This window comes from Centroberyx affinis, unplaced genomic scaffold (genome assembly GCF_046629955.1).
Source record: "Centroberyx affinis isolate AG114_WGS23_722 - 3 ecotype Tasmania unplaced genomic scaffold, CSIRO-AGI_Caff_v1 ptg001371l_1, whole genome shotgun sequence".
Classification (NCBI taxonomy): Eukaryota; Metazoa; Chordata; class Actinopteri; order Beryciformes; family Berycidae; genus Centroberyx; species Centroberyx affinis.
The window spans coordinates 34,107-51,715 of record NW_027279857.1 but is presented as its reverse complement, the minus strand read 5'-3'; the positions used below and the strand labels follow the sequence as shown (position 1 = coordinate 51,715).

Below are 17,609 nucleotides of genomic sequence, written 5' to 3'. Positions count from 1 at the left end.
CATCCTGTTCAATAAAAGAGAAATTAAATACGACCCAGATGGGACTCGAACCCACAATCCCCAGCTCCGGAGGCTGATGCCTTATCCATTAGGCCACTGGGTCATCACGTTTCCCACAATGGATAGCACGATTTATAAAAGGTAATCACTGCAAGGAGGCCTGTTTTAAGTATGTGAGATTATACGTATACTTTGTTGCAAAACCAAAAAAAAATCACACCAACTTCACAAGAGGTATCTCAAACACGCATTTCTTCAGGAATGAGTAACAGTTTGTGGCCATATTATCTCGCGATATTGAGAACCGTTGTCCTTGACAACGGCTTTGTGTTTATGGTGGGTTTTTTTTAATCATGGCCAATGGGGAGGCGCTTCTACTCCGACTGACCAATCACAAGTGTTAAAAACCAGGGCGGTATGTAGGTTACGTCACGGCTATTGTAAAAAAAATAAGGACTCGGTAAGCGCGTAGCACATGCTCTGTGGCTAAGTGTATATTTGAATAAGCTCAACATTACAGTGAATATGTGAGTAAATGTTTTTTGTTTATTTAATTTGTAAACAGTCTTTGTATCTATGTTTTACAGCAGGTTTTGAGGGAGGTTTAATAGACAGGCTCTCTGTTCGCTGGGCCACATGGTGTTAGATAACCGGCTTGGCTTATAGACAAGTAGTTAACGTTAGCTGCTAATTCACAGCTCGCTAGCTAGCTAACGGGTAGCAAATGCTAATAAATGCTAACCCGCGATAGTGGTCGGTAGGACGCCCGTTTTGTTCCTAAATAATTTTGTTTCCACAGCGAGTGCCGACTGTCTCCAGTGAAATCGATTGTTTTGCCCAACGGTCAGAGATGTCAGCTGCCAACGACAGCGGAGCTCGTCTCACCCAGTTCAAAAACAAGGGGAAAGATGCCAACGTAAGCTCAAACTGTTAGGATGATCCCTGCCAAATTGCAGTCATAACGAGACAAATGTATTATGTAACCGTACTATCCACTACCAGTTGTCTTCTCAACTTCTTATGGGCCCAAATCGACTTCCACAGGAACTCAGGCGTAGGAGAATGGAGGTCAACGTGGAGCTCCGGAAAGCGAAGAAGGATGAGCAGATCCTGAAGAGAAGGAACGTCGACAGCCTTGTGGACGAGCCGACCTCTCCTCTGCAAGAGAAGGATCCAAATGCGCAGGTAACCCAACATCTGATAAGCCCTCGGCCATCTCTCCTGCCCTTTCCAATCTTTAAGGTGGGCACACATTACCAGATCAGGTTCGGGGAGAGTAAAATAAGTAAAGCTGGTTCTCAGTGTGTTTTCCCTGTCTAAAAATGTGGGTTAATGACTTTGACTTTTGGTTTGTTACGGATGAATATGGACAGCCTCCTTGCCAAGCCCCATCACTCCAAGAGAAAAAATAAAATTGATGGGAATCAATTAACAGCTGATATGAAAAGCAGTCAACCAGCTCTGTTTGGACACTCCCTTCTGAAGCCATAAGCTTTGAATTAATCAAGAGTGCACTGGCCAAAGTTCATCAGTTGTGAGCAAACTTAAGCTTCTAACAGTATGACGGCTGTTGCACTTCATTTTAAAAATGATTGATTTAGACAGAAGGCAGATACGAGTATAATAGGAGGGAGGGATCACAGAATATGCAGCCTACCGTCAGCAGTATATTTCATTCTTCTGGTCACCAATGACTACATCACTGCTTAGATCTATACTGCACTATCCCAGTTTTTCTGCTATAGTAAACCTGATCCTGGTCTGGTAGGCGGCGAACTAATCCTCTCCTCTTTCCGTTTCTGTAGCCTCCTCACCACTGGTCTGTGGAGGAGATTGTTGCGGGCATAAATAGCCAGAACCTGGATCATCAGCTGCAGGCCACACAGGCCGCCAGGTAAGATCATTAAAGAGCTCTTTGACTCAAGAGCGCCACAGTGGAAAGGGATAACGGTGGTGTTTTACTTGTTCCATCTTGTTACTGTGGATTTAAATGTAATTTGTTGGCATTTACTACTAACGCTACAAACGTCCTTTCTCTTCATCTGTGCGCTTTATTCCTGCCCTTGCAGAAAGCTTCTCTCCAGGGAGAAGCACCCGCCCATCGACAGCATCATCGGCGCCGGCCTCATCCCCAAGTTTGTCGGCTTTCTGGCCCTGTCCGAATGCCCCCCTATCCAGTTCGAGGCAGCCTGGGCCCTGACCAACATCGCCTCGGGCACCTCGGAGCAGACCACCGCCGTGGTGGACGGGGGCGCCATCCCGGCCTTCATCAGCCTGGTGACCTCGCCGCACCCCCACATCAGCGAGCAGGCCATCTGGGCCCTGGGCAACATCGCAGGTAGTGTTACTATTTGAGATGCTTGTTTTACTTCTCTTGGTATGTGTGTGTCTGGAAGTGCACAAAGTATTGCAGTCTAGCTTTTCCTATTCTGTGGAAGTGCCAGGTTTACAGTGTTGACAGGAGATGAATCAAAGTATCTTTTTCCTAACCCAGGTGACGGATCCAACTACAGAGACCTAGTGATCAAACACGGTGGCATTCAGCCACTCCTGGCCCTGCTGACAGCCCCCGACCTGTCTGTGTTTCCTGTGAGTGTCCCTCTATATGTGAACATTACTGCACTGCTGGGGTTCAGCGACGCTTTCTGTCACATGGCACTGTCTGAGTCTGAAGCCATTTTTCCTAGCAATTTTATGGTAAACCCAAAAAGCGCAAGAGTATGGAACATCTTGGCAAAATTCTTACATACTAAAGCTCTCTCCAGACAACATTACTATTACCAGGGGAGGTCAGTTATTATTACACATCGGTAATGTATATACACATCAGTAATTTCAGTAAGTCATCTGGATGGTAAAATACTTTTCTGGGGGACCGTGGTAATTTAGGGATGGGATGCACAACAGTTGCCATAGTACAGCTATTATTAACCATATTACCTTTATTTTAATTAAGAATTAATTCAAAATGCAGTGGGAAATTTCATCTGGAGAAAATTACCGACAGGTTTCATGTTTGTGATAAAATTCCTGAGGTAGTAACCAATCACCAGACCTCCCCTGGTACTCCTAATGCCGTTCAGAGAGGGTTAATGTCTGTGAATCTGCCTGAAGCTGTCAGTAGCAAGGCGTATGTTACTCTGACAATGGCCATGTTGTGATACTCTGAGGCTCTAAAGTGACACTCGACTCTTCCCCGCCGTTCCAGTCCGGCTATCTGCGCAACGTCACCTGGACGCTGTCCAACCTGTGCCGCAACAAGAACCCGGCGCCTCCTCTGGAGGCCGTGCAGCAGCTGCTCCCGGCCCTCGCGCGCCTCCTGCACCACGACGACCGGGAGGTGCTGGCCGACACCTGCTGGGCTGTGTCCTACCTGACCGACGGCCCCAACGAGAGGATAGAGGTGGTGGTGCAGGCCGGCCTGGTGCCCCGCCTGGTGCAGCTGCTCGCCTGCGGGGAACTCTCCATTGTGGTACGTGCTGCTTCGTTTTGGTTTGTTAAGCTGGGAAGCTTCACCTTTATTTGTGGCATTTGAAGTTGCAATAAGTAAGACTTTTACTGTCCCATAGCACAAAATGACCATAGCATATTTGCGGGGGTTTGATAGGTTGTTGATCAATACCAATGACTTGTCACTACTGTACCAGGTAGTGAGACTTCTGGCTTTCAAAACTCAGTTCCCAGCCCACACACTGTTTTGGAACAAAAACTCCCCACCCACCTACATGCATTTTCAACTGTAAATGAAAAAGCAGTATTGTTATTACAGTATAGTTTTACATTGCGATACACCTCTTCACATGATGTTTCTGTTTGATCTCTGCTCTAATCAGCTAACTCATCTCTCCTCATCTCTGTTGTGAAAATGGGACTTTATCATTTCAGTTAGGTCCCTGGCACAGTTTACAGTGGCCTGTAATTTACCTGTCAGTGTTGTTGCAATTCCTTGGTGGCGATAGAGGTCGATGAAAAGTCAGATTACTTAATGCCCCTTTTTAAATAATGATTGCTGGTGCCATCAGGTCTAATAGTGCTCGTTGCTGAAATACCCTCTATTGTAGGCTGAAAACTCATCTCTTCATATCCAGCATATCCCTTCTCCTATATCTTCCACCTCTAATCCCTCTTAATATGCCCTTATCTTGAAGTTAAAAAAATCCCTTCAACCTCTTCAACCTCACCTCTTTTATAATTTCTCTTCCCACCGCTTCTCTCTCATGTGATTAATTTAGAATTACAGGAACAGAGTAACTATGGCTCTGCCCCATGAACCCCTTACTGGTTGCTTATGCCTAAAACAAATGCCAAATGCCTAAAACAGAAAAATATAAAGATTACACAGGGATCGTAACCTCTATCATTGGCGTTCGATGTCGGATGTTACTCTTTTCTCTCTCCTGTTTAATGTTCTTGTCCCTGAATCCTGCACACCCTCCCAACAATAACCGACTGGCTCTCCTTCGCCTCCCAGACTCCATCCCTGCGCTCGCTGGGCAACATCGTGACGGGGACGGACGAGCAGACCCAGAGCGTGCTCAACGCCGGCGCCCTGGCCATGTTCCCAACCCTGCTGCGCCACCACAAGCCCAACATCCAGAAGGAGGCGGCCTGGACCGTGTCCAACATCACCGCCGGCAAGGACTGCCAGATCCAGGAGGTCATCAACGCGGGCCTGGTGCCCATCCTGGTGGAGGTCCTCCAACAGGTCAGAGAGGGGGAGAGGGCAGGAGATATATCTGACCTGTCCAGTCTTAACGGGAAGCTGCAGGGGGCTCCCAAGATGTAACGACAACTTGAAGTCCGTAATAAATAAGTTGACTTATTTTTTTGATTGGAGCTTCCAGTCTCGGATTATATTGGTTTTCTACCAGCTGTTGATGATACTTAGTTTCCCCATCTTCGAAACAGGAAACAAATAAAATCCATCCAAGATCCATCTGTAATTTTCTCCCCCCTTGTAGTGTTATTTCCCCTTCACTTTTTGCAAGTACTAAACCTAGTTACGTTTATGATGATTCACAAACGACGCCTAAAATGTAAAATGTGTTCTCTATCCAGGGAGATTACAAGACCCAGAGGGAGGCGGTGTGGGCCGTCACCAACTACACCAGCGGCGGCATGCCAGAGCAAGTCAGCTATCTGGTCCAGTGCAACGTCCTGGAGCCTCTGCTCAACCTGCTGTCGGCCAAAGACAGCAAGATCATCTTGGTCATCCTGGACGCCATCGCCAATATTTTCTTGGTGAGTTGCCAGTACTTGAAGAATAGCTTGACACGTGGAATTTTAGTTGGTTATTTTCCTTCATCAGATACTCAAAACCTTTGCAAAAAGACTTTTATGGGTGTCCTTAATCCCCATAAAATAGTGAAGGGGAAATAAACTAAAATTCTAATTGTTAAGGTGCATCTACAGATGGCCAGCTATTGACAAGGGCATAAAGACTAGTGCTAGGCTAAGGCTAAGAAATAACTGCATGAATTTACACTTTGAATTGATTAAATTTAACAGGAAATGGCCTTGACGTGTGCCCACATAATCTCTTCTGCCAGCAGACATGTATTTAAGTCCCAGGGGAAAATGGATATTTGTGTTGTGGATTTCTGAGATTAGGCAGCGTGATGATTTGCAGAATTTAATCCGGGTCACTTTACACTCTGCGTGATGCAGATAGGTTCTTGACAATTGTCACAGGGATCTTAAAATGAAATTGGTTTGTCAAGTGTTTCGTCTCTGGTGTGAGTATCATTAGCTTGGGCTTACTGAGTTTTTTTTTTTTGTTTTCTTTCATTACAGACGGCAGAAAAAATCGATGAGACTGAGAAGCTGTGTCTAATGATCGAGGAGTGCGGTGGTCTGGACAAGATCGAAGCGCTGCAGTCTCACGAGAACGAAGCCGTCTACAAGGCCTCGCTCAACATCATAGAGAAATACTTCTCCGGAGAGGTGAGCGCTGCTGATAATATCCAGGGATTGTTTCGATATAAGGAATTTAATTTTTTGACACAGCTTTTGCATTTCTGTTTATTGGGGGTTTGTCCTCCTGATCAAATCACTGACTGAAAAAAATAGCATTAAAAATCATCTTTTTGCATACTTCTGCCTGTGCTGTTACTCTTGACAGGGTTTATCAAACGGCTTAGTTGGCAAAGCACAAAGGTCCCGTTTCCAGACATAGGTCTCCTCTGACAGAAATCGTCCTAGTCTGCAGAATTTTGCTTAATCCACATCCATGAAACCATCCCCAAAACGCACTAAGACTTGGTTAATCCTCTAATGCGTCTCTCCTCCTGTCCTTCCCTCTCGCTTGTCTTTCAGAATGAAGAGGATGAGTCTGTGGCTCCCGAGGCCACGACAGACGGTTATGCTTTCCACATCCCTGACAACCAAAGCACTTTCAACTTTTAACACGTCCACATTTTTTTTTTTTTTCTTACCATGTCCATATTTTTGTATTTGTTTGGCTATCCTTTTATTTCATTCCTGTACATAACAGTACAAAGAAAGAATGTCCTTGTTTTTAATGCAAGACTTGTAAATAAATTTTATTAAGAAATTGCGTTTTCATGATGGGTGTTTCTGCAATGAGCAGGCTATGAAGACAGGGGGAAAAAACATGGTTCTTAACAATTTCTAGTTGTGTGGGTCATTGGGCCTTGACTTAAAGGATAAGGCCGGTGTTTTTTAATGCATTGCTTACCGTCAACAAATCCTATGAAAATAACAAAATCAACAATGCGTTTGCTCTACTCCCGTTACTTTCTGACTTCCCATGTTCCGTTTTTAGCCGTCAACCTGGAAGTCATTGGCTCCAATTGTAAGCTAAAATCCTTTAAATCCAGCTCACAAAGACATAGTTTCAATTTTAAAAATCGCTAACTGTTACCACGAAAAGTCAGGCTGTTGTAGTTATTACCAAATCAAATTTAAATGGGAACAAATTCTTCATTACGCCGGGGACTATTTTCGGTGCTACGGAACTACTTTCCTGAGATTGCAAACATGTTTACAGCCGGCTTATTAAGTTGTTTGAGGAAAAAGTCGGCTGGCCCGGTGCATCGTGATGATGAAATATGCTGCCAGAGCAACAGCATGGCTCTGTGACGTGTTTTTAATAGTTTTTTTTTAATACAATGGAGTTCTATGGCTGCTGGGACATGGCTGCATTGGGCTACATGGACGAGACTTGTTGGCAAAACAAAATCATTGCTGATTTTGTTATTTTCATAGGATTTGTTGACAGTAAGCAATGCATTAAAAAACACCAGCCTTATCCTTTATAGTTACTTAACAGTAGTATGCCTATAGGCATTTGTAGTGGAGGGGAAGGGGCAACTGCATCCATGTCACCACCAGGTGACACTGTGCTCCATTGTATTTGCTTGTTGGGGACCTGCATGCTACTAAGGACCCTGTTTTGTATCCTTAGTATACATGTAAACTGCTTTATGAATGAAAACATGTTCACTGCTGGTTATAATGCAATAATCGAGGCATATAGCCATAATGGCCCAGTGGGTTGTAGGTTGGAGGGGAAGCAGCCCAGAGACTTGAGATCTCAGAATCTGAGCTCTCATTCCTCACTGGAAATGTAGATCTTTCCAAAGGAAAAATCACAGTATTCTTATTGGGACCTATTGGGTGTCTATGGCACACAGTAGTGAGTTTAAATAGACATAATTTAATGCTATTTAATGATATTTTTTTTATCTGATTGTGTGTGGTATTATTTTTGACCTATAGTAACTGTATGATGTCTTACTGTGATATTACATATCACATATATGGATATGTATAGTATCCTAAAATTTATTGCAGGACTGCTAAAGTTCTTTTTGCAAGGGATAAGCAATGTTAAATGCATTGCTTTGATGCTCATTTGTAAATGACCCTATCCTTTACTCATTCAGCCCTTCTGGATTTAGAAAGAAGCCTATAAATAGGCAGTATATATGTTTTCTGAGTGTAAATTACAACCACCCAGCTAACTATATTCTAACTGTACTGTATGAATTTCACATCTTGCTCGTGTGTGGAACTGAGCTGCGTTAAACCAGCCAGAGAGCCAGATTGATACCGGAAGTAAGCCGCTTTGCCTTCAAAATAAAGTACAATTTTAGCCCTTAACAGTTGGCCACTGTTAAGGATGTGTAGGCTATTTATGACATCTTGTGTGGGCCTCCACGGTGATGAATATATATTGTGAAAAGGATATTTGGGGATAACAATTGTATTTTAATTTACAACAGATTCTTCATTAAATATTTGTATTTTTAGTTTCACTTTGGTAAATTGTAGTTTATGTTGAAAGGTGAGACGGGAAGTAGTGTATGAGCTGGACACTGCCCGCAGCACAGTCTTCATCATCATTACGACCAACTTCAGTGCAAGCAACACGGCTCCTTGCACAGACGCCTGTCCGGATGGAGGGCGAACCGTTCAATTGATTTGCTCTTTTAAACAGTCGGACTATCAATACCCGTGGCCCACGGGATGAACGGCATGCGGGGATTTAGTTATTTGCATTTTTTACGGAATATGAGTTCACGAGGGGAGTGTTATGCCTGCGATATGACGGTGACACCATTCTTTTGCATTCACAGTCAGTATGATTTGCAATGGTGATACTACAAGCTAACCCGTAGCTAGCCGAAGGGTTGTTTTGGGGGATTTATTTTTGAGAAAGTCATACGCTGACACATGTGTTAGACACTTTTTATAATTTTTCATCAAGCTGGAACACAAAGGGGAATGTCTAACCAAGGAGTTAGGAGAAATGGCCCAGTAAAGCTGCGGTTGACAGGTAAGAGAATTTAAACCCCCTCGCTGCCTCCTCCACGGCTCGGAAACGTTAGCACGTAGCCTGCTAGTCGGCTAACCATGCTAACATCTGCTGATGTTACTGCAGACTGACGACTGTAACGTTATGTCTTGTCTGGTGTGTTCACGAAATTTTCAACGAGTTTTATCGCTCTTGTGTGTTTGATTTTTGACTGTATGTAAGTTAACTCACGTTATAGCACGCTGCTCAACACACAGGGATATTGAAAGTCAGCCAATGAGCCCCTTGCCTGTTAAACGTTAGCAAACATTAGCTCTATAAGCAACAATGTTAATGTTGTGTTAGCTAACGACTCCAGGCTGCTTATCAGCATGGCATCGCCACTGGTGGCTATTTCCCAAAAGTTAGCGTACATGGGATACTTTAGCTTGAAATGTGACCATTCTTCTACCGTGGATCAACGCACTTTGATATGGCTATTTTTATATCAATGATATAAGTGTGATAGCAATGATATAATGATATGCCCATTGGGAAGAATTACTCTTACTTGTCATCATAATTCACAGCATATCCTTAGTAATTTGTCCTATTATTTGCAATAACGTCTATTGTCAACAATCAGGACAAGTGTATCTTCAGGTGGTAGAATACTATATTTGCAGACTGATGTAATTTAAGATTCATAATTATGTTTCAATCTTTGTGGGATTAGCCATTAGCCTTGTTACAAAATATTGCTAACATCATCAGGCAAATTTCTGGCACAACACTGGTGCCATTCCTATAGGCCTTGATGTAGTTAGATAATACCTGATGATAATACCTGAGAGGCTGATGATCTAGCAAGATGAATCTTGGCACAAATGCTGCATGAGAGATATCAGTATACTACCCGTTTACTAAAGTAGATCCACCCCTTTTCCTTATGGGATCTGCATTTTGTAACAACCCAAACATTTTCTGGTTTGTATTAAAGAGCAGTGTTTTGACTGGGAGGAAGATGGCAGGTGTGGCATTTTATGTTTCTCCTGCATCATCAGGTCAAAAGCAGATTCCCAACCTCTCATCTCCTGCGAGCAGCTGAATGAAATATTTAATCTGGTAATATGCTCGCTGGAATAGGAGGGAGAGAGCTTTTGATTCTCTCATGCTGATGAAATGTCTGTTTATGTGTGATTGGTGGAAGACCCACCACCAGTATTTGTAATTTTTTTTAAAAGATTTACAATACAGTACAATTTGGCATTCCCAAAACATAGCATAACGAAGCACTAGAGCTCTATAATGGAATGATTTTTCATACCATGATTTAGGCTCCGCTACACCATTTGGAAGAAAATGTCTCCTCCCTTCAGCATAATGTGCTACAGGTGGACAACAGGTTCCATTTCCTAGAGGAAAATATTGGTGTAATTATCCAGAAAAAATGTGCTTGAGTGGTACTGTAGAAAGAAATGAACTTGCAGAGCTCAGGACCTACCCTGCCTTCCTTCCTGCTCGCCTGCCCTGGGTCTCTTTTTTTCCCCTCCATATGGGGAATGGTTTTAAATGGGCTGCAGTGGTCTTCAGACGGAATCCCAGGAATGTGAAACCTCAGAGAGGAAATGTGAGTCTTTCCCGATCATAGACACATCCTCTGTCTCTCCTTCACTGGAGAGAGAATAAGTGTGTATGAGGGGAAAGCGGGTGAGCATTTGGGGTTCATATACGGCGTAGACTCGCTGTGTGTGTCTAGTTGCGCCTGCACCTCATATACGGCATAGACTCGCTGTGTGTGTCTAGTTGCGCCTGCACCTCATTCATGTGTCTGAGTCTGTGTGCGTTTAGGCCTAATATTGCATACTGGCAGCAGTCCAATTTTATCCTGTCTGCTCTGTAGTCTCTCTCATAGTCTGCATGCTTGTTTCTATGACAGAGGGAAGGGAAATTGGCTCCACCAAGAGCTTGCATCTAAAGAGGCTAATGGGTTTGGAACTTTTTTAAGCTTCATAAGCTTTTTTTTTTACTTCTTGGACCTCATTCTTTTTCTTTGCTAAGCATTAGGCTATTAATACAAGCTCTGTCTATGGTTGGAAACATTTACTGATTGAACGTTATGTGAGAACGTAATGGCAACTTTACAGGGCTTGCTGATTTCAGTGACCAAGGTGCAAAATCAAAACCCACCAAGCGCCAAATGCCAGTAAAGTTTGTCTTTGGTGAATAAATCAATAAGGATCACCTGCCACACTGGCCAGTGACTTTATGAGACAAGAACATTTGAAAGCCTCAGTTATATACAGTCTTTGGTTTTTGCCTGTTCTCAAACTTTGTCCCTGCTGGCCACTGAACACTCTCTGAGCATGAGCCAATCAAATCACAGCAAAATTATGAATCTGTATCAAACAGGCTCCACATTTCAAAATACTCTTTTAATTTGAATTCTGTTGCACTTAATTGTGAATTACGTAGTTGATTATTTGTATAAATGAGTGACCCACACAGTACCACATTCTGTACACAAAATAGCATTGAAAATGGGTAGGGAAATGTACTGTATATTAACTATTTTGGCCAGTAAAAATTCTTCTTCTTTTTTAGTTTACCAGCCCATGGCATATTAACCATAAAGTTAATTTCGGACACTGTCGGTAGCGCTTTTGGGAGGTAGCTCCGTGCTTAACTACTAGCTTTCCCCAATGTCCTCATATGGCCACATGTCTTTGCAGAACCACTGCCTTGGCTGATCGCTGCCTGTGCTGTCATCAATAACACCGCTGTCTGCTGCCAGCTCACGCCGCCTGGCTGTGACTAACCCAGGGGGAGGTTCTCAAGATATTTGTTTGCATGTTTGCTGTTAAAGCCAGCCTTCACTGTCAGGCCTCTCAACTTGCCTGCAATTTATTCACCATTACTCTCAGATGCAATTTTGATCAAGGAATCCCTACAGTATCGAGGCATGGCTGACGTTAACCTAGTGGATGTTCTGTCTGCGTTCCTCACAGACAGCGGAGATCGGAGTGCTTTGGTTCTTGACGGTCTCCTCCGCTTTGCTGAAGCTTTGCTGAAGCTCTTCCCAGACCAGGAGACAGAGGGAGAGTTCAGTTCGAGTGGTGCTGTTATAGTTTTCCCTCCCCCACTGGGCTCCCCTCGCGTCACTGCAGTGGATTAGAATTTGCGTGGGGTGGGCTTACACACACACACTGCAGGATTTTGACCGGATTCATCCCCAGTTCAGTCGTCCCACACTGCGTTCAGATCCAACCTTTTGGTTTTTCACAAAGGTTTTTTTTTTGGAGCGCCTTCTCATTTCTTGAACATTTATCTGGGACAGCTGCTCTTTGATGCTTAAATTAAATAGAAAAACATCTTGGTACGAGTTTGCTGGTAGGCAGTGGATCGTGATGCCCCCACAGAGCGTGCTGCCAAGCTTGTAAAGGAGAACAATCTTGGTTTTGGGGGAGCTGCTGTTTCTAACACCGCAAGGAGGTGACAATCGCTGTCGTTCCCCATCTGTCTTCAGCTCAGCGAGAGTTGGTGTACGATTTGCCCAAATTAAACAAGAGATGGTGTTTTCCCCTCACTTTTTGTCACTGGAATCTGTAGTTCTCAAGGATGGATGATATTACATGTTTTACGCTAACAAGGGGGGGGGGGATAAGTCCATCTCTCATCTCCCTTCAGATGTGGCCCTGTGGCTACAGCATGGCTGCTGCTGCTGCTGTGAGGGAGCGAGCCTGCCTGTGTGATCCATTTGCTCCATCGCCTCCAGTTGGCACGCAGCAAGCAGGGAGAGACTGGAAGAATCATTTCAGGATTCTCCCTGTTCTGCCTGTGTGTGTGTGTGTGTGTGTGTTTGTTTGACTCTCCGGCAAGCAACAGACCAAAACATGTACACACATTCTTCATCTACTGTCATGCTTTGCTTGTGTGTGTGTGTGCGTGAGTCCTTGTATTTCCCCCTCACTCTAGCACTTTGGGAAGTTGCCCCTGGAGCTACTGTGTGTTTGTGTGTGTGGATGTTGGAGGGGGGGAAAAGCCAGGAAGCTGGTGATTAAGATAAAGATCCAGCCTCCGTCCCAGGCCCAGCATTAGTGCCGCGGCAGAGAGCATTTTAGGGAAGTTATCAGGGGCCACTGTCTCAGCATTCGTTGTCCGCTCTCAGAAAGTACAGCTGTGTGTGTCAGTTTGTTTGTATGTATGTGCAAGCACAGTGCTTGTGTTCTCAAAACAGAAGATGAACACACACGTACACGCACGCACTCATACACATACTTGAGCTTCCACAGGATGTACTGTCAGCACGCGATGCCGAGCTAAATTAGGCCTGTCGGCTTCCTAAAATACAAGGAATGTATTTAGGCACGTTGCAGAGAGAGCACACTGTGGACTGTGGTGATGGTGACAAACCAAACAGGCCAAACAGGAGTTCTCAGCTTGCAGGTTTGGACCCCACATGGATTTTTACATATAGTATTTTCTTGTGAAATAATATAATACTCTTTTGACAATTTGCGTAATCAGGTAAAATAGTTTGAAAGGGGGGAAATATAAACCCTCGTTTTTGGAGTCCTAGTTCTCTTTGTGCACTTGTATTGGGGAGTCCACAAGTTTGAGAACTGGTGGACAGACAATTGAATTGACACTTAAACTGGTCTCGCTACGCTCTCTGACCCACTTTCCCATTCTTATCTCGGCTGGATTAAGTTGGTAGTATTAGCACTCCTTGCCGGTCTCACTAGCCGGGCCAGATGATTTGAATGAAAGCAGATTACATAGTGACAGTCACTGTTAATCAACACATCATGAGCTGCTGGTAGTGTGAGGACTTGGACTGAGCATGTGCCGGTGGTGTAACTCACTTTGTTATGTCTGGCTGTTTCAGCTCCAAGTGTGATATTTAAACTAAACAATGCTCAGTTTTGACAGTTGAAACCACGGACCATGGTTAGCAATTATGATTCATCAGTGCACAATGGATGTGATTCATGTAGTTACGTGCTTTCTGGGTTGCATCCCTCCCTGTGTCACCCATCCCCAACACAAGCTTAATTTGGAGACAAGCAACGCTCCGACAGAAAGCACAATTTGACCCAGTTATGGAGCAATCAATAGGCATTGCCAGAATTTAATGATTGCTGCTACAGACGCCTCCAAAATACTGACCAGATTTAGCCACTTTGGTGCTGCCCCACACACATTGAGAACTCTGAGATGAAAATGTCCAAAAAATCTTTTTCTTTTTCAGAGTTCTTAACTAGAATATGCCTGCCTTGAAAATATGGCTGGAACAATATTGTTGATTGATTACATACAATCTTTTTTAAAAGACAATTTCAGTGGCACAAATGTTTTATGAGCCTAGATTTATACAGAATCAGGCAAGAGACTGTGATATGCAACGAACATGATGCAGATTCAAACCCACGGCATTAGGGATAGCTGTGGAAGTTTGCACATTAGCCTGAGCTAGCCAGACACACAGATAAGTAAGTGTCCTTCAGTGTCCTGTATGCACCCCATATCTGTCCTCTACTCGCCTCCACCACATTGAAAAGACCCTGTGTTGTCTCCTGAGCTGAGTATCAGTGGAGGTCAGTGGGCAACGTGTCTTTGCAGTCCACTGCCTTTGAAGTCTGAGGCTCAATGCTTCTTGCATTTAAGCCAGCAAGCACAAGGGTATGATATGCTCCAGCCTATGTGCTCATTTCCATACTGCTTACTTCTGGCTTTCCTCCCTCTTGAATCAAAGACGGTTCTTCTTCGACTTGGCCCCATGTTTCTTCTATGGGCCTGTCTGTCACTGTGATTTCTGGACACGTCAGCACAATGTTCTGCTCTGCTCCTTGGAGACTTGAAGGGAGGTAGATGTGTATGTGTGTGTGTGTAAGAGATTGTAAATAGATATGTGTTGTGTATGCAAGTGTGTGTGTACCGTACGTCCTTGCAGGCTTGTGTTTACGTGCCTCGGCTCAAACGTTTCACACTTGATCCGCCGAGACAAGAGAACAGCCCATATGGGGCAATCTCCCTCTGCATCTGTCCTTCTGCCCCTCTTTTTCTTCCTTTCTTCTTTTTTCTTCTTCTCTTTGTCTGTCTGTCTGCTCTTCTCGTGTTCTTACTTTCCTCATGTACACAGTCTCATATTATCTTTCCTCTGGTCATATCTTTCTTCTCTTTTAAAGCCCTCTCATTCTTTTTTTCCTCCAACATGCCCTCCTCTCACACACTCCTGTCAAGTCTTCCCTCCTTCATGGTTGCCCATGTTCCCTGTGAAACACTGGAAGCTAACCACAGTATATTTCCCTTTTTAGGTGCCTCTCCTACAACATCCAGAAAAAATATCATGTACACATTCTTGCCTTGTCTATTTTGTTTTTTTTTATTTATATAGTTTTTCTAAATCTATTGTTATACGCTTGTGATTAATTTTGTAGCTGGATGGTCCGGGTCAAAGCTTAAGACTATATTATGATTCTCTGAAATATCTATGGAGAAAATGAATGGAAAATGTACCTCTGGAACCAGGGCCAGTGAAAAGGCACGTTTCAGCTCTACAGTGTCCTGTCCTCGTAATGAAACACGGAATATGGCTCCAATGGCCGTATTTTTCGCCTATGAAGGTTATCTGGTCTTCGAGAGCTTTCAACCTCTTTCCATTCCCACGCAAGTGCAGCCCCACTTGCAAGTTAACCACCTCAGCTTGCCACCAGTATTCCCATGTGGTGTAAAAGCAGCTAAGCAGCTACTGTGGGGCATAAGAACAGGCTTTCACAGCAGAATGCCCTCCAGGCTTGTGAAGGTGAATCTATCAGCTTCTTGCTCAGCTTATCCTCTCCTTGCACAGATGTCAATCATTCGTCGTCACCAACCTTGATGTGTTATTGAATAGCGACGGACGGACCCAGTCGGTATGTGATGTGTGCTATATCATGGATGTTTACAATCAGGAACATACATCACAAGGAAAAGATATCTTTGCACTGACATTGTGATTTAGGTATTTCCCATTGTTCCCATTGGTCAGAAAAATAATTTAAGTGGGCTGCCTGAGTTAAATAGGTAGAGAGAAGCCTGCCAGAGCCCTATAGGTTGTAGGCCTGTGCTTCAGTCTATGGCCCTGGGCATCTGAAGCAGAGGTGAGTGTAGTCTGGGTGCACAGGAAGCAGGAGAAGCTCTGTCTGAGTGAATGCATAGTTTTGCGGCTAGAATAATTAGGCTAGTTTAAGACCTGTATTTCATCTGTAGTGAATGACTCAGTAGAGTACTGGTTGTGTACATTGCGCTGAATTATCCTCCAGTCTAAATATTCAGTAGTATAGATTAGTCTGTGTGCACAGGGCTTGTCAGGGAAGAGGTGATGTTCCTGTGTGATACAAATGCTGTGTGTGTGTGTGTGTGTATCTGAACTCACCTTTTTAGCATTTGGGGTCACTGTGTTGTGGTCAGGTGTTGTCATGCAGCACATAGCTCTATACCCAAACTTCCTTCAACTCTGTTTAGTCTGCCTCACTTAACATATACTCCAGATGACCACACACACACACACACACACACACAGACAAAGCACCCCCTCCCTCGTCAGTCAGTCATTTAGTGTTCACGTGGCCTCCCTCCTCATATGGAAACCTTTATGTTCGCTCTATGATCTAACTGTTCCAGCTGTAAGTTCATACTTATTTTTCACCAGTAAATCTAAAGGGAAAATGCAGGAGAGGACCGTGTTCAGATGCAGTGGAACTGGCACTCTGACGTGGCACATTTTACTAAGATTTTGTTAAATTCTCACCTCACGTGTGGTAAATCTAAATCTCAAACTCTGACTCGTGAAGCGCGTTTCTTCTTGCAGGAAGTTGCATTCGCTTGAGCCATTTTGCCTCCTCTAGATGAATTAATTTACAAGGCTGCAAAATAGGGGGATTAGGTGTGCGGGATGGCTTGTTATCTGTGTTTTCCAAACCTAAAAATCCTGGTATGGTGGAACACTTAGGGACCTATTTTCGTGCCGGCGCTGGTGAAGCGCAGTGACTTTGCGCCGGCGAGGTGGTAATTTCGTTAAGTGTGTGTGTGTCTCAGGGGTTATGCGAATGAAGAATTTCCATTTCTCTGTAACAGACAGTAAAAGGTTTTCTTACCCATGGATGCACATGGATTTTCATGTTGGATGATTATAGATGGGGTTATCTTGATTGCTAAGAAAAGAGATAAGAAAGAGGGTGCTTGTGCTTGTTTATGGCGAGGCCACATCATAAAATTCCTAAAAGTCGATATCTATAATCGGTGATTGGCCGAACAAGCTCAAACTGAGCCAGTGAGTCTCTCAGGCAGCAGCTGGCTTTGTCTGGATAATGCTTTTATTATTAAGCTGATGATTAATTAATGTAGAGGAGTAAAGCTCAGCTCATGGTTTGACAATGCTGCTGCTGGCTGACAGATTCCTTTTCCCTTCCTGATTATCTGCAGGCTCTGAGCCAGGGTCAATAGAGTATTTATCTAACCCATGGCTCACCTGGCCAACAATGGGTGAAGTACAGCTGTCTGGTTGCTATGCTGATACCACACAAAAGCCTGCCTTTCCTTTTCAGCGTTGGGTTATAGCAGGTAGAAGTGGCACAGGCATTTCAGCAAGCTACACATTGAAGTGTAAGCTACCTTCACACTGCCTTTTTCAGCTAGGCCCCTGCAGACTTCTGTTTGATTTTTTTTTTTTCACTTTAACTGATGAGGCTTTCACAAGTTGTTAAAAGAGAGATGATTGTTTCAACATCTGCTGAATGTTTTGCCATGTCATTGGAAAATGTAGTCTAGCCCCCTTAAATGTGGCTGTCTGACTAGAAGCCTAGAGAAA

At 44.0% G+C, this 17,609-nt stretch overlaps 2 protein-coding genes and 1 non-coding gene across 3 annotated transcripts in view; 2 read left to right on the top strand and 1 right to left on the bottom strand.

Moving 5' to 3' along the window:
- Positions 1–30: 30 nt before the first annotated feature.
- Positions 31–103, bottom strand: trnar-ccg (transfer RNA arginine (anticodon CCG)). The gene has a single exon. It is a non-coding gene; the product is annotated as a tRNA-Arg (tRNA).
- A 342-nt stretch (positions 104–445) lies between these two features.
- On the top strand, positions 446–6,523 carry LOC139649537 (importin subunit alpha-1-like). The gene is made up of 11 exons (XM_071525965.1): positions 446–527; positions 800–916; positions 1,045–1,185; positions 1,806–1,894; positions 2,070–2,338; positions 2,495–2,589; positions 3,209–3,472; positions 4,472–4,705; positions 5,059–5,241; positions 5,794–5,943; positions 6,316–6,523. The coding sequence occupies exons 2-11, from the start codon at positions 851–853 to the stop codon at positions 6,403–6,405; spliced, it is 1,581 nt and encodes a 526-aa protein (XP_071382066.1). The 5' UTR covers positions 446–527; positions 800–850; the 3' UTR covers positions 6,406–6,523.
- A 1,917-nt stretch (positions 6,524–8,440) lies between these two features.
- LOC139649538 (E3 ubiquitin-protein ligase SMURF2-like) overlaps positions 8,441–17,609 on the top strand; it is a gene marked incomplete at its 3' end in the record, with an annotated part of 42,974 nt that continues 33,805 nt past the window's right edge. Inside the window, exon 1 of the mRNA XM_071525966.1 lies at positions 8,441–8,800. Coding sequence (XP_071382067.1) covers positions 8,749–8,800 — 52 coding nt within the window. The remainder of the gene's footprint in view (positions 8,801–17,609) is intronic.